The sequence below is a fragment of the Lissotriton helveticus genome, chromosome 10 (assembly GCF_964261635.1).
Source record: "Lissotriton helveticus chromosome 10, aLisHel1.1, whole genome shotgun sequence".
In the NCBI taxonomy this organism is placed as follows: domain Eukaryota; kingdom Metazoa; phylum Chordata; class Amphibia; order Caudata; family Salamandridae; genus Lissotriton; species Lissotriton helveticus.
Genome location: NC_136071.1, coordinates 596,710,215 through 596,732,898, shown reverse-complemented (window position 1 = coordinate 596,732,898; position 22,684 = coordinate 596,710,215). Strand labels below are relative to the sequence as shown.

Genomic DNA, 22,684 nt, shown 5'->3' with positions numbered 1-22,684 from the left:
TTGCCATCAAGGCACGCCTACACTTAATACACCAACATTTTCGAACCTTGAAGAAGATATTGCAGAGAAAGAGAGCCTCAGAAGTACAACACAGGCTTAAGGAAAAGAAAACCAACAGGAACAGATTGCTTCCCACCAGAATTTTAAAAATGCTTTCATGAAGAACTAAGACTCCTTACCTTACACCCCTTTTATCAGCAACAAACACCAAAACGATCATTCACTGAAGCCACAGTGACTCTCACACCCGAGGAAAAGACATATTTTAAAAATCGAGCAAAGATTATTGCTTTGAAACTTTAATCTATCATCCAACAACTGGTAAACCCAGAACAAAAAAACGTTTCTAAACCAGAATTCATTGCATCCACCAAAAGCTAGAATGACACAATCTGGCGTGGCATGGCATTAGATGCATAAAATGCCATCGGTTGGCTAGAGCGTCTAATCTCTTACAGCACTTCAGTGCCAGGGTAAGGACAAGAAATTCACTAACCTGGACAAATTATTTTATGCTTCGTGAAAAAAAAGGTTTCTAATCCCTGATCCTTTTGATCCCCTCAACTCGGTACAAAGCCTTTTCCAGGAAATCTATATATTGGCTGCTATTTGAGTTTATATGCTAAACTAAGCATACAAAAAAGAAGCTCATACCCTCAATAAAACACTGCTTTCAACAACACTTGGAAGGTTACAATACAAGGTGGGGACAGACCTGGACAATGATACAAACGTTACCAAGCAGACTTGAAAAACAAATCCACAAGGAAGGCAGCATCATGGACCATGACTCATGTCAAGTCTCTAAAGAAACCTAGATCTGTATCTCTATGTGCTTTCTCTTAGTAAACCCCGCGCACACCATACTCCTCCAGTGGAGTGTCCATCCTACGCCTTCACGTCATCTTACTCCCTCTCTACCTTGTTCATTGGTCCACTTGCATGGACTGATACTCATCCTACCAGAGTTAACCCTGCTCCATCGTACATATATCCAGTCATACCTCTTCCTCTTACCTTGATGTGATACATCTGTTCCAATAGATATATGAAATAAAAATATGTCCTTAAAAAAGTACACAAAAAACATAAGATGGTGGAGGTCATCAAATGGATATCTCTAAGGCACTTGCGGACAACGATTTAACAGAAATGACACCAGTTATTCATAATCAAAACTTTTATTGCTTACATTGTCAAAATTGTACAGTTCGTTGACATTGATCGCTAACTCACTCTTCTGATAGCCCTCTTTTATTCAGATACAGAGAAGCAGGAACTCGTCTGAGGTTAACAGTGATTTCTAAGGATGCTCTTTTTCCTACAAATTCCTCATCTTTTGGGATGGCTTATGGAGACGTTTGGTGCCATTAATATCTTATAATTTGCATTGGAAGGAAAGGAAAGGTGCTGTGTAACAGGGTGCTGAAAGGGACAACCCTCTGGGTTAACTGGTGCTTTTGTGCAGTCCTTGGTTATCCTACAAGGTATGCACATCCCTGAGGAGACAGGACATTAAGTATCACTGGGAAGGATATAGTGTAGACCGGAAATTATGGTAGCATGACTCTTCTATTGGGCACATTCTTCTGCGGATTAAAAAACACTAACGCCATCGCTATTCATTTACCTACAAGACCTAAGGAAAGTGTAGAAGACGAGACCTAAGGAAAGTGTAGAAGATGTGTTTCCATAACATTTCATAGGATAACTTGGGTAACCAACATTCACATTAATTTATTGTTTTGCAAGAGTATGAAAAGAGTGCAAAGTTATTATATCCATCCTACAATGCAAACCTCACAACACTAAGCATCAAACAAAACCAGAAGTGCTTAGTTGGCGTGTGGTGCAATGACCCGCGAGCTATTGATACAGTGGTTTTTGTACAACTTTGAAGAACAAAGCAAAGCTGTATCACATTCTCGTTGATTCATGGTTGCTCTTGGGGAGGCCTCAATCGGTCCCAAAAAGGGTTGTGGTCTAACTGCCCCTGTCCTTAAAATTACACAGCTCAGCAGGTTTTTAGGGAGGGACACCCTCTTATGTGATCTGCAAATAAAACCCCTCCCTTTTGGCACCAATCACACCATCACCATGAGTTAACGTGAAATGGTGTAAAGTAACATTAAAAAGGGTGAACATGACCTAGGATGCACACTCCTTCAAAATGTTATAAGACAAGGCACTATAGGCACTCTTTTGCGAAGCGCTACTTAGAGCACATAATCCCTGGAGCGGCTTTGTCCTCGATATGTCCTGGCCAAATTCCCTGCAGCACTCAAAGTAGGTGAAGCTTCATCAAGAACTTTTGCAAGGAACAATATATTTACAGACCTACACCAATGTGAAAATTATGGTCATACCAAATACCTATAGCAAAAAAAGGAAAGAGTAATTGGAGGCGCCCAGGGCGAGATATATACAGACGGGTGCCGCTGAAAAACTGGCCAATGAGGCTATTCCAAAAGTTTAAGACTTTGAAGAAAAATGGCATCCATTAAAGTTAAAGCACACAGTGGTTAAAGGTAAAACACAATTTTTACAATGGAACACATGGGTGCACAAAGCTTGTAAACTGGGTAGAGTCAGCTACTGACTGAACAAACAAATAAAAGATAAGCCATGTGCTCTTTCTAATTGTAGTTCCAGATTTCAAAGGTACACCGTCTCTACCACTTGGCAGATTCAATTTAAGAGCACACACCACATCAGAGGACACACAACCTATTGTGCAGGTTACTACAGTGAAGATGTACATATTATTGTTTGGGTGCACTGTCCATGCTCACCAATCCTATCTAGTTCGTTAAAGAAGACTGAATGTACTTCAGAATGTTCAGAGCTATCACCGTTAATAGGGTGTAGCACAACAGTTTCACCATACTACAGGTATTCATTTATCACGACTTGCAACTCTTAAAAACTCAAATTTGGAAGGTGCAAGATAGTTTTGAAAGCAGGCCCAGCACAGGAGACCGAGGCAGGCTGGGTACATACGAGGGAAGTTTTAGAACATAGTATTTGTGGAGAACTACAGCTTAACCTACACAAGGGCACTCACATTCGTGAGAAGAGGCTGGGCGCAGTCCCAGTGCAGCCTTATCTGATGCATGAATGGTAATTGCACAAGCGCCATTTTAACACACTACATCTCCAATTCGGCCATCGGTGCTTGTTTCAATGAGTTCTAAGCAGTCTTTCCTCACATAAATGCAGTGCCCGAGTGACTACTCTGGGGTTGCATCAGCGACACTACTGCATCTGTGGAGCTTCCATTTGTCAACATTCTTCTCTGCATCATCAACCGCACAGCTCTGCTGTGTACTTCAGGTTACCTCAGCTGTGCTCTCACCAGGGCATTTCCTGCTGCACACTGTTGCTCCAAAAGGAGTATATTTCTGCAGTGTTTTAGCACTGTAGTATCACTGCTGGATGATGTATCCAACATGCACCTCCAGGAGCTTTCTCAAAAACCGAGCACTGCTGCTGTTCGAAGACTGCACAGCAGCTCTAAGGCGGGATCTCACTTTTTTGGATACATTAAAAACAGGTGTTAAAATAAGATTAAAGGTTTGAAATGTAGATAATCATTTACACAAAATATTTTGACTCTTACATCATCTGAAAAGACCTTGCTTATTGAAATAATGTTGAAGCAAACACTAGCCCTCCCAATAAAACAAATAAAAATATTCGCCACAGTCAACAAATGTTGTAATGTTAAAAGAGATAACACACAATGGGCTGGCTTTTCAGAGGGATAAGGTAAACATCAAATAATAAAACTAGGAGGCTTAACACTGCATAGAAACCATTATCGTGCGAGGAAGAGTGTGACACACCGGGGAAGGGAGATATCTGACAACACTACACGTAAGGAGGGAGTGGGCATCTTCAGAGTGAAGGCTGGGCCATACAGAGAAAAGTTATACCCATTAGAGCACCACTATCTGTCCAAGATCAAGGAGGGCGGCGATCATCTTGTTGGAAAGAGGAGTAAGACACTGTCAGGGCCCGGGCTGTCACAAGCGGAGTGTGACGTGTAGACCGGAAGTGTGACACCAAGCAGGCCATTCTGTTGTTTAGACCTCTCGAGTAATCGTGTTCAGTCATACAAAACTCTGAGAAAGAGGCCTCACGGTTCCAGCGTTCTAAAGGATGTTTTCGCTAGGCGACGCGCTGTTTAATACTGATAGCAGCATAATGGCAGACGGATGCCCATGGTCTTTACGGAAGGACGAGAGTCCAGGAGCATCAAGTCTGCGCCAAAGACAGCTCCTCCAAGCCTTCCTTCCCAATACGGTATCGAGCAAGGTCTTTCCTGGTTACCATTCCCACCACCTACATAAACAAGAAGAAAAAAATCAAATCAAAGGAGCAAATCATGAGAATTGTAGTATCAACTAACAACAGCAAGGATGCACGCTTGGTGCTGCGATGTTTGAATACAGCAAGGCGCCCTTAAGAGCCACAGGCAATGTAAACCTTATTTTAATACACATTATTTGACTTGCTGCCCTTGGTCAGTCATCATACCATAACCCTGGAGCATGCCCATTCCCAACCATGCAAAATCAATTTGGTTTAGTGGAGCGGACAATATAGACCAGATGCCAAAGATCAACATTACTGAATCGGCTTGTCAGACAATCAACCCATTACAAACTATGTGGTTGGAGGGAAAGCTCATTGCTCTCAAGGCTCAATCATCTGCAACATTTCCCACTTCCACTACTGGAATCAAACATTCAAGGAGGATACCAAGCATCTTTGCTGAGCTCTCCCATTCCCCGACAAGATAACCACAGGACACGCACACGGCTGAAGATAGTTCTCATGTTGGCCTCCTCCACATCGTTAGAAAGATATTTCCCATTGTGAGTTGGTGGACCTCACATAAAGTATCCAAAAGTCAACTGTTAGGGGCGTTTGGGTTTCAGGTTCTTGGCGGCAGAAAGCACTCTTTTTGTTACTGAAATATCAGCAAGGGCTTTATATGAATTAATCCTTTCGTTTTTCCAACAATTTGTGTGATGGCTGGGTCTGTCAAAAGGGATGCATCAAACATTCAGGGGTGCATGTGCTTCTGGTAACAACTGAAACCCTGTTACTGCCATACCCAACAGTCCAATGCCCCATCTACCAACCCAAAAATTCACAACTGAGGGCAAGGGTGAGGCGGGAGTGTTCAATAACAGACAAACCTTCTGGAGATACACCTAGGGTTTTGAGATGAGAGGAAGACAATCAGTAGTGAGCTGGAGATAGATTTGATGAGAAGTGACAGGAGTGTGTTGAGGGCACATGGAGAGTAGTTAGTGCTCCTATAAGTGCAGGTAGGTTTTGTAATATGGGTGAAGGAAACCTTGGAACATATCCTTTATGTTCGGAGTTTCTTGAGCCCAAAGGACCAATTTAAGATCAATCCTCAAAACTAGAGGGGTAGGAATTATTTCCAAAGCAATCCATTTATGGCCAAAGGGGAAAACCCAAAAATGCGCTGGTCATGTCACTGGGCTTTTTAAGTTGACTTTTAAAGTTATGGGATGGTAAACTTTCAGTGAATTATGTACCATAATAATTATCAGCAGTCACGGTGCCCTGCTTCTAGTTGAATGGTTTTACACACTGGTTGATGGTCTGTATGCCATGCTGCTGCTATTCACTTAAGGTGCTTTATGGACTATGCTGATGGCTTCCCTCGGGGTGCTGGATTTTGCATTTTATCTTTTGATTGGGGATTTTATTATGGTGTTTTACACTGTATTTTTATGGCTGGTTTACCATATTTCTGCTATCAACCAGGCCCATTTTATTGATTATACTGATGGTTTCCTTCCAGGTGCTGGATTCTGTATTTTGATCTCCAGGGTGGGGATTTATTCATGGTGTACTGTATTCCATATGGTTTTTATATAAACTTACACAAATTCACTCATACGATAGGTACCACTGAATGGAGCTTAGTTTGAGGGAACGGGGGAAATTGCCTTCGTAATCCTGGGTTCATATTGAATCTGTAATCTGTTGAATTCTACACATCACATATGCACCTGTTGTAACCGGAAGCGGATAAGTTGTTTACTGTATTGTCATATGAGCAGTTACTGTAAGAGAAAACCACCAAAATGCAATAGAGATTCAAACCAAAAAAATGCGAGCTTAGCTTGAGGGAAAGAGGGAGGTGGGGCAGGAAGATGCGGACAGATTTAGGCACGATACAGCAATGTATAGTTTTAAGTTAGGAGGTAAACCGGGAGATGAGCGTGAGGTTTAGGCAGCTCTTGTAATGCTACACAGCAGGTTAATAAAAGTTGCATGAGTGAAGTGTCATTTATTCCAAATTTAGAAACTTTGTACTTACCCTGTTTTGATTATCTACCACAACCAGATGACGCAGCCCTAGTGCGCGGAATAATTTGAAAACTCGCGTCAGCGAAGCTGCCTGCAAGAGAAAGAAGACAGCAGTCAGATCAGGAGGATAAATATTGCATTATTCCAGCAATCCATTCAGATTCTAGCTTCTGAACTTATTTTTCTTTGTTAACTCCCTTCCCTTAACTCCTTGGGGCCCTCAAACCAAGACCTTATGCTAATATTCGGTCTCCACCGATGAAGTCTAGGCCCCACCCAGCATTTACAATTACAGTTTTTAGGTCTCCTTTAACCGTACAGATATGCAAACACTCCTGATTAAGGCAAAAGGCTTTCAGTTTCTTTTTAGGCAAATACATGTGTTTATATACCTTCCTTTCGCTTAAAACTTCCTCCACCTCAATGCAGGTTATTCGGGAAATAAAATTACCCAGATTTTTTCTCCAAACCGAGTCCCTTGTAGGTGTGCACAAAAACTCCTGTTTATATCCCTATATGACACTTAGGCTGCCACCTGGCAAGCATTTTACTTGTAGGTTAAGGCAGGCCAAATAAAACCTTGCAAGAATCAGCAAAAGGTGGCATTCCTCTTTGAAATATAAAGTCACAACAGTGAGTGCATTATTAATAAAACCCTTTAAATGTATTTTCAAGGCTAATAATCGACTCATAAATGCTTACTGAAGCAGTCAGAGAATAACTGGTCTGTTACAATTAATGCAGAGGATCTTACATACATTCTTATTCAAGTGCCTGCCACGTGTCACTCAGAATTTTCCAAAAATGGACGGTATTCTTATCCGAAAAGGTGTCACTCGATGCACTGTGATCCTCAGTAGAAATAGTTGCCAGTAAACTGACCGTCAGCACCACTGTCCGGTAAGGTCTAGCCTTCCTTGGTTTGGGCAAGATTTAGTGCTTTTCTAACCCTTTATTTCAACCTCTGACCAAAAATACGCAACGTCAAGAAAACCACACGTCTTCACGTTCGAGTCACAGATTGAAGTGAAATCCCATTCACGTTTACCATTAAGTACTATTACGTCTCATTATGTGGAAATATCGCCACCCCGTGGACGACACAGAAATATCGTGCGGTCACGTCTCCTACGCCTCGCACTCCTCGGATCAAATCCATGCGATTATCCGAACAAAATTAAACATTGTGAGGGTTTCGTTGAGCAGACTAAAATAACTAGAAACCAGGAAAGGCAAAAGAGAGCTATAATTGTAGTCACGACATAAAAAGTGGTTCAGAAGGTCCATCTACATTTAACTTCTTATAGAGTTTTTTTAACTCATAAAATTATCACAGGCTTCTACTATGAATACAGAATGAAATTGATATGTTTCCTGAACAATTCCAATACTGATTGTTTCTCTTTCCTCTTGAGGGAGTTGAGGATGTGGCAGGTGACCGTAGCAGGTTCTCAGCAAATTATATTTTGCAGAAGTATTTTTTTTTACATTTTTAAAATAACGCTCAATACGACTCCACTCTTAACAAGCATTTACAATTTTTTTTTGTAGAGTTTTATATAGCGCAAACTAGACCCGAACCGAATCAGGTATCAGAGCGCTTTACATAGCACAAGTTACAATGCAATGGTCCCGGCATCATTAAAGGTAGAGCTATTGGCATTGCTCATGACATTTAATTTTTTTTTTTTTTTAAATCATAAATAAATAGCATTGTCATTTACATTGCCAATAGCTTAATCGTTAAATAAATGGCATTGTCATTTACAATGCCAATAGTTTAATCGCTTGCATATGCATGACCTATTGCATTTACACCCACAAAGAGCCACACACACACAGACAGAGCCACCCACACAGTCATTCACATAGAGCCACCCACAAACACAGAGCCACCCTCACACAGACAGAGCCACCCACACATAGAGCTACCTACAAAAACAAACTATCCACACAGAGCCACACACACACAGAGCCACACACACACAGCCACACACACAGAGCCACACACACAGCCACACACACACACAGAGAGCCACACAGAGCCACACACACACACACAGAGAGCCACACAGCCACACACAGAGCCCCCCACACACACAGAACCCCCCCACACACAGAGCCCCCCCACACACAGAGCCCCCCCACACACAGAGCCCCCCCACACACAGAGCCCCCCACACACAGAGCCCCCCCACACACAGAGCCCCCCACACACACAGAACCCCCCCCCCGCACACACAGAACCCCCCCCACACACACAGAACCCCCCCACACACACACAGAACCCCCCGCACACACAGCGCCCCCCACACACACAGCGCCCCCCACACACACAGAGCCCCCCCACACACAGAGCCCCCCACACACACAGAGCCCCCCCACACACACAGAGCCCCCCCACACACACAGAGCCCCCCACACACACAGAGCCCCCCACACACACACAGAGCCCCCCCCACACACACAGAGCCCCCCACACACACAGAGCCCCCCACACACACAGAGCCCCCCACACACACAGAGCCCCCCACACACACAGAGCCCCCCACACACACAGAGCCCCCCACACACACAGAGCCCCCCCACACACACAGAGCCCCCCCACACACACAGAGCCCCCCCACTCACGGCGAGAGCCGGGGGAGGCGGGTGGAGGGAAGGGAGAGAACCCAGGAGGAGAGCCGGCGTGAAGAGGGAGAGCAAGCAGAGGTGGAGGAAAGCAGCACCAGCGAAGGGAAAGGGCACAGCGAGAAGGAGGGGAGGCAGTTCATGTCTAGGGAGGGCAGACAAGTGACGGAGGAGAGGGAACAGACAGGCGGGAGGAGGGTGATTCGAGAGGCGACAGAGAGGGATGGAAAAGAACTGAGACGTGCGAGACAAGACGAAGACAAGCAGAGGCGACCAGACCAGTCGGAGAAAGAATAGAGAAAGATGGCTTATCTGAAAATTGCCATTCATTTTAGAAGCGTCGTTAATTATTGTGCAAAGTTGTAAATGATGTCGATTTTTATGATAAACTGAGAATATATGCTTTTTATGTTTATAGTGTTTCATAAACCGATGATAAACTATTATTTTGATAAACAGTAGGTCAGCAGGAGCAAGCAAGAGCCGAGAACTGCTGGGATAGAGAGCCGGAAGTGGGTTCTAGGTCAAGGAATGGAGTGATAGCAGAGGTGTGGAGAACAAGCACAGATTGAGAGAGAGAGTGCAGGAGAAGAAAAATTAGGCGAAAGAGGGAGCACGGAAACTGCAAAAGCGGGGGGTGGGGGCAGTGAGCAGAGGGGGAGAGGGACAGGTCAGAAGGGAAAAGAGAGGGCAGACAGAGACAGAAGAGGGGGAGCAGAGGGCAGCAGCGAAGAGGGGAGGGGGAAGGGAAGGCTTGAGGGATGGGTACAGGGCAGACGGAGGGACATGAGAAAGCGAAGGGGAGATGGAAGGGGCGAGGGTACAGAGAGCAGAATATATAGAGGGGGTGGAGGCGAGTTTAGGAGAAAGTACAGAGATAGGACTGAAGAGAGGGAAAGAACAGATGGGTGAGAGGGAGAAGAAACAGCAGAGACACCAGGAGAGAGGAATACATCCAGGGGAGCAGGGAGAGGATAAGAGTGCGGAGAAGCGAGATCAGAGGGAAGGAAGACGGGGGAGGGGGCTGGGGACAAGTAGAGAACAGGGGAACTCCAGAAACCGGGGGTGAGGAGGGATCCGTGCACTTTAAGGAGAGAGGGCAGAGGGAGTTCGTGGAGGCGAAAGGAGAAATCTGAAAGAGGATGAAAGAGCGGGCGCTGTGATGAGATATGAGGGGTGGAGGTGAGGGTGGTGGGGTGGAGGCGATGGTGGGGGGGCAGAGAGGAGGGGATGAGGAGATAAAGTGCTGGTCTGAGTTAATGAATGAGAGCTGGGGTGGTGGGGAACTGGAGGTACGCCTTGTAGAAAATACATTGATTAATATCCTGGAAAGAATTAAATAAGTAAAAAAAAGTCCAGGAGAAAAACCCACTCATGGGCAAACAACAAGCAGGGGTAGAGAGCCGGAAGTGGGTTCTAGATCAAGGAATGGAGAGATAGCAGAGGTGTGGAGAACAAGAACAGATTGAGAGAGAGAGAGAGAGAGAGAGTGCAGGAGAAGACTAGCATGAGGGCGGCAGAGCTGTAACCCGAGGCGCTATACTCTGCAGGCACCACCCTGACGGAAGCCGAGCAGCGCATTCCTGGCACGGGTGACTTCACTCCAGCTCGGCCTGTGAAGCGCTGCGGGATTACAGCGCCTGAGGCCACAGAGCGCAGAGTGTGGCCCGGGGCTGCATATAGGACACGATTGTGCGGCCATTCACACCGGCAGCAGAGCCTCTGCACTTCTATGGTGTGGGGTGAAATATATACATATAAAAACAAACACCGACTTCCTGCACAGCAGAGCCCAGCCGTGCTGCACGGGGGCAACTGCAGGGCCAAATCACTCCTTCAGCCTCTTGAAGTCTACAAATGAAGGACTGCTGTAATATTGTATCAGCAGCAAGACACAGCTCGGTCTGTGGCCTGCGTTATATGAGGGGAACTGTAACCGTGGGCGCTATGTCCAAGACACCATGGCGTGGAAGGCCTTTGTTGTGTGGCAAGCGCCAATAAGCGCACCAGCCTCGCAAGGCACTATAGGGTGGCACGGGCTGATGAGCAGACATGTGGCGCTTTAATGTGGACATGCCAACCTGCCACACACACAGCTTCAGCGAGGGTCTGAGAAAACACTATTGCAAGGCCTCAAGGGACACTGGAGGAGTCCACAGAGGTGGCAGTGGGGATATGAGGGCGGGGGCTCCCCCAAAATCCAGGAAAGTGGCAGCTCGGGCGTGAACCGTCCCCACCTCTGGCTCCCTGGTGAGGCCTGTAGTGAGGATTTACGTGTATCGTGTTTTTCCCTGTCTTAATGTTATGCCACACGCCTGCCACCGGAAGGGGGTGCTGGCACCGGAAGCAGGGGTCTTCATCCGGCCCGGAGGGCTCCACCTGAGGCTGGCAGACACCGGGGGGCCTCACAGCACGCACCCCCTCTGTTGCAACACACATTCCAACATGTAGCACGAAGTAGCTACAACCAGTAAAAAGGAACAAGTTAGAGAGCAAGAAAACAACTGCAACATGTTGAGTTTCCCGTAAAGTTTCACGGCGGACTTACGCCAGCCGCCCCCTCCCCTCCCCCCCCGAAAATGACGGGCGTTTCTCCGAGCCATTTGTGAATGATCTCGGAGAAACATGGTGGTGTGGAGCACTCCTCTCTTGCCTTACGATCTCGGAAGGCAAGAGAGGAGCGCTCCACACCACCATGTTTCTCCGAGGTCATTCACAAATGGCTCGGAGAAACACCCATAATTGTTTGGATTGAGGGGCGTGTTTTTCTTTCTCTCAGCCAATGAGTAGAAAAGGAGCACAAAACGAAACAAGAGGTAGCAAAAGGTACATTACAGGAGGAATAGACTGGGACCTCGGCGAGAGGGAGGGTGTAACGCCCACCACTAGAAAAGGGGCAGGGCTTAAAAAACTAGAGAAAAACGCCCCCGAATCTGCTCAAGCCGGGGCTAGAACCGAGTGACGCCCCTCTCCTCCAATGGCTGGCCAGCATTTATGAGGCCAGCCAATGGAGAAGAGGGGCGGGTTCAAGCCCCCATACTAGACATCATTAAATCTTCAGCTCCGCCCACCACTGCTTACAGCAGTGCGGACGAGGCCTCGACCTAAAAAGCAACGAAGAGTGCATTGAGAGAAAAGGGTGCGCTAAATGACAGATTTTAATGTAAACGGAGCAGTAATATTCCAGAAAATTTAATAGAAAAGTATCGAGCGGTTAGAGTGTAGGTTTGCCACCAAAATACCAGCATTAGTTAAAGTTTTAAATGTCTGCAAAGGCCTGGGCATGATCTTAAATAGGACATCACACAAAATCGAAAGTATGTATTTGTAACATGACTTTCCTGCCTGTGCTTACTTTAATTATTACTCATGGATCGTTAAAGCCGCTCCAGAACACATTTAAAAGTGTTTTCTATCTAAGTTTGCGGTCTGATGTATGCATGCATGGATGTATGTATGCATGTATGTGTGGATTAATTGATTGATGAATGGATGGATAAGGGCTAAAAAAAATACTGCCTTTTGGTGATATAGCTTATTTTGGTACTGGCGGGATATCAAAATACCAGTAGCAAAGCTGCCAAGGTTTCAGATTGCTATGTGTGCCATTTTCATAATTTCAGTGTAATTATGAGTGATATTCAAAGACTATGAGTGACAGTTTCTCACAAGCAAAATCAAGTAATGAAGACTTGGGAAACATATAAATATCAGAAATTACACCCATTTGAGCAACAAGACACTCTGACTATCTTAAAACTTCTGCAAGCACCAGAAATGAAAGGGCCCGTAGTGATAAACGAACGCACAATTGGCAGTAAGATTTAACCAGTTTAATACAGAAGTAAAAGAGCTCGTGAAGAAGTGCCCCACAGCTGTAGACTCTCAACTGCTGCACACTGACAATGCAGGGATGGCCTTGCAGCTGAGCAGTGAGTCGCAATCTACAGCTCTCAGCTCCTCAGGCCAGCTCTGCTCTCTGAAGGTCTTGCAGGGCTGCTTGATGGTGCTGGCGCTGTCGACAATACAAACATGTAAAATATACATATATTCATTGCTAATGTATATTGGGATCACCAAAAGTGAAGTGCAGTGAAGGTTAAAACTAGCTCGGAGGTGTCTCTGCTCAAAAATGCATTCCTGGAACCCCCAGCCAGGTCTAAAAACGTGATAGATGGTGGTGACAGGAAAGAATTAAGTGTGCCTTCACCCCTCCTTACTGCCAAATCATTGACATGTTACTGCTATGTTCGTGGTGCCCACAGTGTTGGTTCACACTGGCATTCCTCAGAACCTTTCCGATCCTAATAGCGGTATGCCCTCAATACCAGGATTAGGTGCCCCTGGGGACCTGTTGTTTCCACAGGGAGGGAGTCTCTATGTAGCAAACACTCTATATCCTGTAGGGGATAGTACAAAGAGAATAATTATTCGTGCTGGGGTGACTGCCGTGGGTTCTTGCTCTAACACATGCAGTACCGTCTCATAGATTACATCTCTAGAGGCACGCATGCATCACCTTAAGCTTCATGGATGACCATAATCGGTCCTACACAATGTATAAATGTCCGCAATAGGACATATTCATTCCTTGGGTAAATCACCTCTAAATATATGCAGGCAAACGTACGTAGCTGGACAGGAGTTCAACATACTTTAGCTATGATCATTCACACTACGTAGTGGAAAGCCCAACTCATAGTTTCATCTGAAATATGCTAAAACTATCGAGAAAGTGGGAGAGACCCCCTGCAGTCATGACCATTTCAATATTATGTGCTACTATCTAATCATCGGCTTCCATGTTTTTGTTTCCCCCGAGTGTGACTACAGGGGGTCTCTACTAATATATATATATATATATATATATATATATATTACCTACTGGCGGTCGCCAGTAGGTATATATAGTTAGGATTTTTTCTCTATGGGATTTTTGAAAATTCTATGTCTAATAACTTTGGCGTTTGTGGACGGAATTGGCTGAAATTTTCAGGAAAATGGAACATTTTGTTTCTGAGCAGCCCCTGAAAATTTGGGGGGGTTTCGTCAAGGGGGGGCCGAGAAAAAAGGGGGGTCCCAAAACGTGTTTTTAACATTGAGTTTTCCATAGGGCGGTTGGCCTCACTTTTAGCCCGAACGGCTGAATGGATTTGCACGAAACTTGGCAAAATTGTAGGGACTGGTAGCCCGATGTGCCTTTGCTAGGTCTCAATATATGTGCTCCAGTGGATTTTGAGAAATTAACGTTCAAAAAAAGATATATATCTGTAACAGCGGACCAGGCAGCGCTCCAGTTCGCGTACTTTTCGCGTTACGGAGCTTTGTGAAGCGAAGCTGATTGGTTCTCCGGCGTCTGTAAACATTCCAAACAGTCCGTAGCGGCCGCCATCTTGTCTCTCGGTAGGATCGAGAGACAAGAGGAGGCCAAAGCGAAGGGGCAAATGACCATAAGGGGGCATAGTAGATCCTCCCTGACCCCCTAGGTTTGATGTGGAGGTTTTAAAAGGGCCCCGCGGGGCAAAAAAAAAATAAAAATAATAATCGAACGGCTGAATGGATTTGCACGAAACTTGGCAAAATTGTAGGGACTGGTAGCCCGATGTGCCTTTGCTAGGTCTCAATATATGTGCTCCAGTGGATTTTGAGAAATTAACGTTCAAAAAAAGATATATATCTGTAACAGCGCTCCGCTTCGTGTACTTTTCGCGTTACGTAGCTTTGCGAAGCTGATTGGAATCTTTACAGACGCCGGAGAACCAAACAGTCCGTAGCGGCCGCCATCTTGTCTCTCGGTAGGATCGAGAGACAAGAGGAGGCCAAAGCGAAGGGGCAAATGACCATAAGGGGGCATAGTAGATCCTCACTGACCTCTTAGGTTTGATGTACCATTTTGCCAAGTTTGGTGTAATTCCGTTCAGCCATTCAGGCTGTAGACGTATCTAAATGTCCTATGGAAAATTGCATGGGGAAAACACATTTGAAAGTGTTGAAATTTAGAACCAATTAAAATGTTACTTTGGTTATGTATTTGTGTGTGATGAAAGTTAATTGGTTATGTATATATCAAAAATGAGAGGAAACCACAGCCATTTTGTGATACTACTGTCTGAGGTACATTTGTGAGGAATTTTTGGTGCTCAATTTCTGGTGTTTGATTTACACAGTACTAACACTTCTACTTTCAAAAAGGTGAGTTGTTAATTTGTAAGTGGAACTATGTTGTACACTTTAAGATAATTTGAAAAATGTTTTCTGTTATTCATTTTCAGTCCTTCTGTTATACTAAATACTTGATAAAGTTAGTTTTATATTATGTATTACTAAAAACGATAAATGAAAGTGATTATTTTTTTCTGCAATTTACAGCAGGAAATGTCAAAATAAAATGGATCACAATGAAGAGACCGTGGCAATTTCTTTTGAATTATCCACTACATTTATTGAAATTGACAGCACCAATAATGAAATATTCTCACAAGGAGGAGATGACTTGAATGATTTTTTTGATCAATCTCTTGACGGCGAACTTATCGAATGTTTGGAGACCATAGAGTTACAAGAATCATCATTGCAGACTTTTCATGAGGAGATTTCTGATGAGATGATTGAAGAGGAAATTCCTGATGAGGACATGTTACTAGTTCTTTCAAATTATGAAAATTCAGAAGAATAAATTTATATTTAGAAATCAAAAATTGTTTGAGACATTATTCATTTTTATTTTTAATTTATGAGGTTGTAGCGAAGTGATTGTAGTATAAAAAAAGACTTATAGTATAGAGTGCAAAAATTGGTTCTTTTTGGAGGGGCAAAAAAAAAACAAAAAAACGTTTTTTTGGTGGGGTGCGCCCGGTTAGCGTAACGGGAAGTGGACTGGGGAGCGTACTACAAGGAAAGAAGAATGATTGACTTTTAACTTATTGTATGTTTATAGACTTGTTTTTCTGCTGAGTGACGTGTCGGCCTATCTCCACGGGATGCAGTCCCTACCATCTCGGCGTTTAAGCCCAGGGGGACCGGTAGTGTGGGAGAGATAACGGGGCATATTATCAAGGGGGTTTATCTCCGCTTTTTTGGCTTTAAAAGCCAAGAAAGCGGAGATAAAATTATCTCCGTATTACGTAGCTGTCGCTAACACCAGTTAGCGACCGCTAGTAGGAGATAGCGACCATCTTGGGCTCCACTTTGCATGTCAGTGATATTTATCACTAATGACATGCAAAGTGGGCATGCCAAGATGTTAGCGACTGGAAACAGTCGCTAACATCGCTATCTCCTATTACCAACTTTTGGAGATATTCGCGCTAAGCGCGAATATCTCCAAAAAGTAACACCTGTCCTGAGCAGTTCTTAGCCATGTCATCCAATGGGAGGTGGATAACATGGCTAAGAGCATTAGCTCGGTAATGCATGAATATCGCTGACTTTTCAGCAATATTAATGCATTGCGGCCGTTTTTTATGGCATTTGCGATAAACCTTGATAATAGCAAGGTTTATCTGCGATAATTTCTGACGATGCTTAGCGGTAAAAAATTTGTTGCTAAGCATCGTTAGGGATAAATATCGCTTAACTTTGGTAATATGCCCCAACGTCTGTTAACGTTCGATTCGAAGGAAATGAGGAAGTGTTGAAAAACATTGTCTGCGCCATCTTGCCTTTTTTCAAATGCCACACTTTTGTCGTGCACGGCAGCCATTTTAGATGCCTTGACCAGACCCACTCTCTGCACGCTGTCGATCCGTAGCATGGCTCCCCACCCTCGCAAGCATCTTCCCCAGGCACTGGTCACCCCCGCTCTCTGTCTTATGCATGGGCAATAAACCTCCCCCCATCTGCGCTGCTCTTCCCTGAGAATCACACCCTGTGCCCGCCCGACACCTCCCTTTCGCCCTATTCACTACCGCACCCTCTGACACTCCTCTTCCTCTGTGTCCGATTGTCCAGGCCGGTCCCAGGCTATCAGCTAGCCCTGCAGATGTAGTTTATGGCCCCAGCTGTAAAGAATCACCCCTCTTCAAAGGAGTTATAGTAGATCAAGGCCCACACCCGATGAGATCCGTCACACCACACGCGTTCCTACTATCTGAAAACCATCCTGTATTGTGATTGGGGAGGGGACCGAGCCTGAAGCGGAAGATTCCAGGGATGACTCTTTGTACATCAAAGTTTTTACAATTATGTGTCACATTAAAAATATATAGCACTCCAACAAAGTAGTAGGAATATAAAACTTTAATAACTTATAAATATATACAACAAAACAAAAACAGTAAAAACATTTAAACAATGAAGAGACCGTGGTAATTTCTTTTGAATTATCCACTACATTTATTGAAATTGACAGCACCAATAATGAAATATTCTCACAAGGAGGAGATGACTTGAATGATTTTTTTGATCAATCTCTTGATGGCGAATTTATCGAATGTTTGGAGACCATAGAGTTACAAGAATCATCATTGCAGACTTTTCATGAGGAGATTCCTGATGAGATGATTGAAGAGGAAATTCTTGATGAGGACATGTTACTAGTTCTTTCAAATTATGAAAATTCAGAAGATGTTGCCTGGGTGCCGCACTGATTTGGGTATCCGGCGTGGGGCGTCCCGGGGGGTGGGTCGTCAGTAGCGGTCTGTTGTGCGAATAGTTCCAAGGCAGCAGAACGCGCTGAAATCTGGATGGCACCAAGGTGATGTCCAGTAAGTTGCCGCCCACCAAATAACGGCGTGGGGCGCCGCGGGGGGGGGGGGGGGGAGGGGGGAGGCAGTCCAAAGTTCCGTTAAAAGGGCAAAGGAAAGGATCGGTGGTTTGAACCATCAGTCAAAAAGGGGAGGGGGTGCAACAATTTTTCCTACCGGGTCACACTGTGCTTTCACCGGAACTGAGGTCTGCAGGATTCTAGTCATTCAAACTGAGGCTGGCGCCAGCATGGGAGCGCCGACGTCCCGCGGCTACAGTTTCGTCACTCCACGGGCGATCATGGCAGTCATTCCCCATCGGGGGTGTCTGCGGGGGTCGGGGACTCCCGCGGCTCCTCTAGAATCTTCAAGGTCGTGGAGGACTACGGTGGTGGAGTCAACCAGTGACCGGGCCATTTCTTTATGCTGGGCCCGCTCTTGCCAGGTCGACCGCCATTTTGAGAGTTTGGTAGCTACCGGCGATCGCGGGGTCAAATGAGCGGACGGGCTCCACCCTGCCGGGCGAGACGTTGCAGCATCGCCACAGTGGAAGAACCCTTTTCCGGGCGCCTGGAGCGCTGAGGGTGCAGCTGGGAAGCCTCCACCTGGGGAGGCGGAAGAGGCCTGTTCGCACCGTCTCTCCCACCCAGTGCACCCCACGGCGTCTCGCTTGACATTTGTTATGGCCGGACCAGGCGATGAGGACGAGGGGGGGGGGGTCGGAGGCATGTGCAAGACATCCCCCCCAGTGTTGTCGCAGCCATTATAAAATAAAGAAGAAATGTCCCGTCCGTCTTTGGGCCGGACCTCCGGTGGATGGCGGCCGGACGCCCTTTGCTCTGGCCCCATGAACGGGTTCCTTGGCTCATCCGGTGGGGCAGGCCTTGGCGTGTGGTGCCTCTCCTGGGCCTTTCGTGCAGTGGCCTCTCCACTCCCAGGCCCTCCATGGATGCTGGCCCAGACTGGGAGAGAGAGGGTCTAACCTGCAATTCTCCAGGGTTACCGCCACCGCGGCCGGATCCCGTCGGCCTCGGCCTCTGGTTGATGGTGGCCGGACTGGGAGAGAGAGGGGAGGGTCGAGGACACAGACATTCCCCCCCTTGCAACTCTCCAGGGTGAACGTAGCAATCCCCCTGGACGGGTGCCATTGGCCTCGGCCTTTCCTCCGGCTACACCCTACGTGATGATCTTCTACCGACGGTTGGCAGCAGGACCCGCCTTATATGTGTTGCTTCCGGCTGGGCGTAGCCGGAAACCTGATGCACTTTGGAAGTTTCCAGAATGGGGCGGATGTCTGCTGACTTGTATCTTTCCCAGTTTGCCGTTATTTGGCCGTGGCAGGCGGTGGGACAGACACGTTTTGGGGCAGTGAGGGGCGATGAAGCCTCGTTGCCTTGTGGCCGTTGCAATGTCACACTTGGTTTCTCTTACTGTTTTCAGGTTTCTTATTACGGGCTTACTTCTAACGTTTCTTGTTTCTAGGACAATAATAGGTTTTATCATTACGTATTGTTATCGTTTCTTTGTTTGTTATTTAATAAAAAGTTCATCAGTGGCCTACTGATTTTTGTTTTCCTATTCCTTTCTTTCCAGGTTGTTTCATGCTAAAGTTTCTGTTAACAGGATACAGTGATCACTTCGTTATTATTGCATATGTCCTTTTCACTAGGGGTGCTCTCTGGTCGGGCCAGATGACCTATCTCTAGTAAATGGTCCGGGTGAAACAGGTGCATCCATCAGTGGGGAGTAGATAGGCATGACAGATTACAACGGGGGACAAAGGTCCGCATTACCTACCCTTTCACTACTTGCAAAGATTTTCCTATGTTTATTTGCAAACAGGGAATACCTCCAAAAAGACCCAATTCCCAAACAGTCAATGTTCGGGCAAACAATCAATCAATGAGGAACGAAATAGGCACGATGTGTTAAAGGTTTGCGTTACCTACCCTTCACTATCTGCAAAGGGAGACAGAATATTCCTATTCTTCCCCGTTTGCAGGCAGAGAAGATCCTTAAGAGAACCAACTTCGAACAATTCAATGCTCGATTCAATCAATCAATCAATGGGGAGAAAAATATGTATGACGGATTACAATGGGGACAAAAGTCTGCATTTACCTATCCTTCACTATCTGCAAAGACTAAACAGAGTATGGCGATTCTGTGCTTGTTTGCAAATGCTTGGATAACAATCAATCAAATGGAGAGAGAAGCAGGCACGACGGATTACAACGGGGGCAAAGGCCTGCGTTAACTAACCTTCACTATCTGGAAAGAGAGAGTACTCCTAATAGAAATGAGGGGGGGGGGCAGCATTGAAAGCAGATCAGTGTGCATAAACACGAAAATGTTTTTTCTTACCACGTACTTGACAATCGACAGCTTATGATATTTGCTATTAAAAAACCATTGAAATTCACTGAAAAAACCATAGGTTATAGACCATATATAGTTAGGAATTAGCATTTACAAAACCTTGAAAATTCACTGAAAAAACCATAGGTTATAGACCATATATAGTTAGGAATTAGCATTTAAAAAACCTTATTTTACTCACACAAAACCATTGAAATTCCATATATAGTTAGTAGTACTAACTATATATCGCGCACCCGCAATCCACTGCTGATCATGTCACATATTACATCATTCATGACATGGTCAGTGACATCACTGATGACATCACTGATGACATCTCAAATGACATCACTGATGACATCACTGATGACATCTCAAATGACATCTCAAATGACATCACTGATGACATCTCAAATGACATCACTGATGACAACATCCAGTGACTGTGTATTTCTGTAAAGTTAAAATATGTCTTACATATTGAAGACTGAGTGGATGTAGAAGTGTCTGGATGAAGGATTTAGTAGGTGCATGCCTGACTGTATGAGTGAGTGGTTAAATGTGTCTCACTGAGTGCATGGGTTAGTGACGAACTGTCTTAATTTGTGCGTCATTATGTTTGTTGTTCTGTAAACTGCTGCATGTGTTGATCAGTAGCTATATGAGTAAGTATATGGGTTATTGATTGGTTGCTCAAGTATTTGTATGGGAGACTGAGTGTGTGTGTGGGTGGCTGGGAGGTGTATGACTATGCATAGATGTGTGAGCAGTTGATTCACTAGATGTATGGGTTCAAAAGTTCATGTGGAAACAGCTGTATGGGTGGTTGACTGTGTGCATGAGTGCATTGGTGAGTGAATGGATATCTCAGTGCTACATGTCAAAGTAAGTACATATGTAAAACACAGTACATGTGAGAATTGGCATATATAAATAACTGTGCATAAGAGTCAGTGAATGTGTGAGTGGCTGTATGGATCATTGTGAACTTGTATCAGGGATTGTAAAAGAGAGTAAATATGTGTTAGTATATGTTTGAATAAGTAAGGTGTGTATAACTGTATAGTTGAGGAAATTGAGGTGTGATTGATTCTTTGCATGACTGACTAGGTGTGTAAGTAACTCCATGGATGAGTGACAGTCTGTGAGTGTCTGTTTACACTGAGTGTATCTAAGGTTATATTAGAGTCTGAAGAGGTTCATCGTATTATCACATGAATGATGTCATCAGTGATGTGATCAGTAATGTCAAATGAGATGTGGCCTCGCCAAGTGAATCACCCACCCTAAATGATTTGGCTTCCTTCTTGGGCCAACTTCCGGGTGATTACAAGGTGGTACTTGGAGGAGACTTCAATTGCCACTTTGAACCTCTGGAAGGTTTACTCGATGGTGTCCTTACGGCCGAGGACGACCACTGGGGGGTTCCACCCTCTTCTTCTCCTCACCCTAAAGCCTGGTCCCCTCTAGCCTTACAACTCATGTCCCTTACACTGAATAGCGCGCTGAGGGCGTGTAATGGTCGTACGCCTTCCGATACCCCCTCGGTGTGTACTTTCAACAGGAGGGGCCATGAGTCGAGGCTAGATTACATCATGGTGGACATCACACTTTGGCCCAAAGTGTTGGACTGTAATTAAGAGGTCAGACAGCGACCACAACGCCCTCTGCCTAAACATCTTGTGCCCTTTGCCCTTGACGGACTCATCCCCAGCTGGCCAAGGGGTCGACATGGGGGATTTGCTCCTTACCACAAACAGGCGCCGGGTTAAGTGGGGAAAGTTGGTGAGGTCGGAAGAGTCCATTAAGAAATTATATGAGCTGGCACTCCCAAGCTTTGTGGAGGTGGATGCTCTCCTGAACGATCAAAGAACCCCCGATTACCACGAGAAACTGGGAAATATTCATCAGGTTTTAGTGAGGGACTTGGCCGGGGTATTCCATCCGGAGGTCCCAATCCGAAAGAAAAGGACCCCTGTCCCCACCTGGTATACCCCAGATTGCAGGGCAGCAAAAGCTGAGCTCATTGCAGCCATAAAAGAGGGGTCAGACAAGGCTAAAGTCCGCGACTTAAGGAATCACCATAAATCAGTGCTGGCGGCTGCAAGGACCGAGTGGGACTGGAACCATTGGCAGGACCTCTACGATGCCCTCAAAATCAGGGACTCCCGGAAATTCTGGGCCCTTGTAAATAATGGGTCAGGGGAACTCAGCAAAGCGATTGAGTCTAATATAGCTCCCGCGGTCTGGGAGGCCCATTTTGGGGCTCTCTACCAAGACACTAGTTCCTGCCCGGCCGCAGAGCTGCAATTGCCCTTGGGCACTCAGGAGTTCAGAATGGAACTATCCCTGGGGGAAGTGGAGCTTGCCCTAGAACGTCTAGCAGCGGGGAAGGCGCCAGGCCTGGATAGGTTACCCGGGGATCTATTTAGGCACCACCCGGATATCTGGGGCCCATACCTTCTCGTTCTATTTAATGCCATTCTCGGAGGTATGGCGATCCCTGGGTCGTGGTTGGGGGCAGAGATTGTGCCCATCCACAAGAAGGGTTCTACTCTGCTCCCTTCCAATTACAGGCCTATAAGCCTGATAGATGTGCCCCAAAAGCTCTTCGCGCGCCTCATCTTGGACCATCTCCTAGACTGGGTCGA

The 22,684-nt window shown here is 45.6% G+C and overlaps 1 protein-coding gene across 2 annotated transcripts in view; it reads right to left on the bottom strand.

The window, feature by feature from the left end:
- Positions 1 to 1,165: 1,165 nt before the first annotated feature.
- The window catches only part of CLCN7 (chloride voltage-gated channel 7), a 313,583-nt gene continuing 292,064 nt past the window's right edge, over positions 1,166 to 22,684 (bottom strand). For both annotated transcript variants that reach the window (XM_078663121.1, XM_078663122.1), the window contains 2 exons: positions 6,368 to 6,448; positions 1,166 to 4,344 (listed from right to left, as the gene is read on the bottom strand). In XM_078663121.1, the coding sequence (XP_078519247.1) occupies positions 4,258 to 4,344; positions 6,368 to 6,448 (168 nt within the window). In that variant the 3' untranslated portion in view covers positions 1,166 to 4,257. The remainder of the gene's footprint in view (positions 4,345 to 6,367; positions 6,449 to 22,684) is intronic.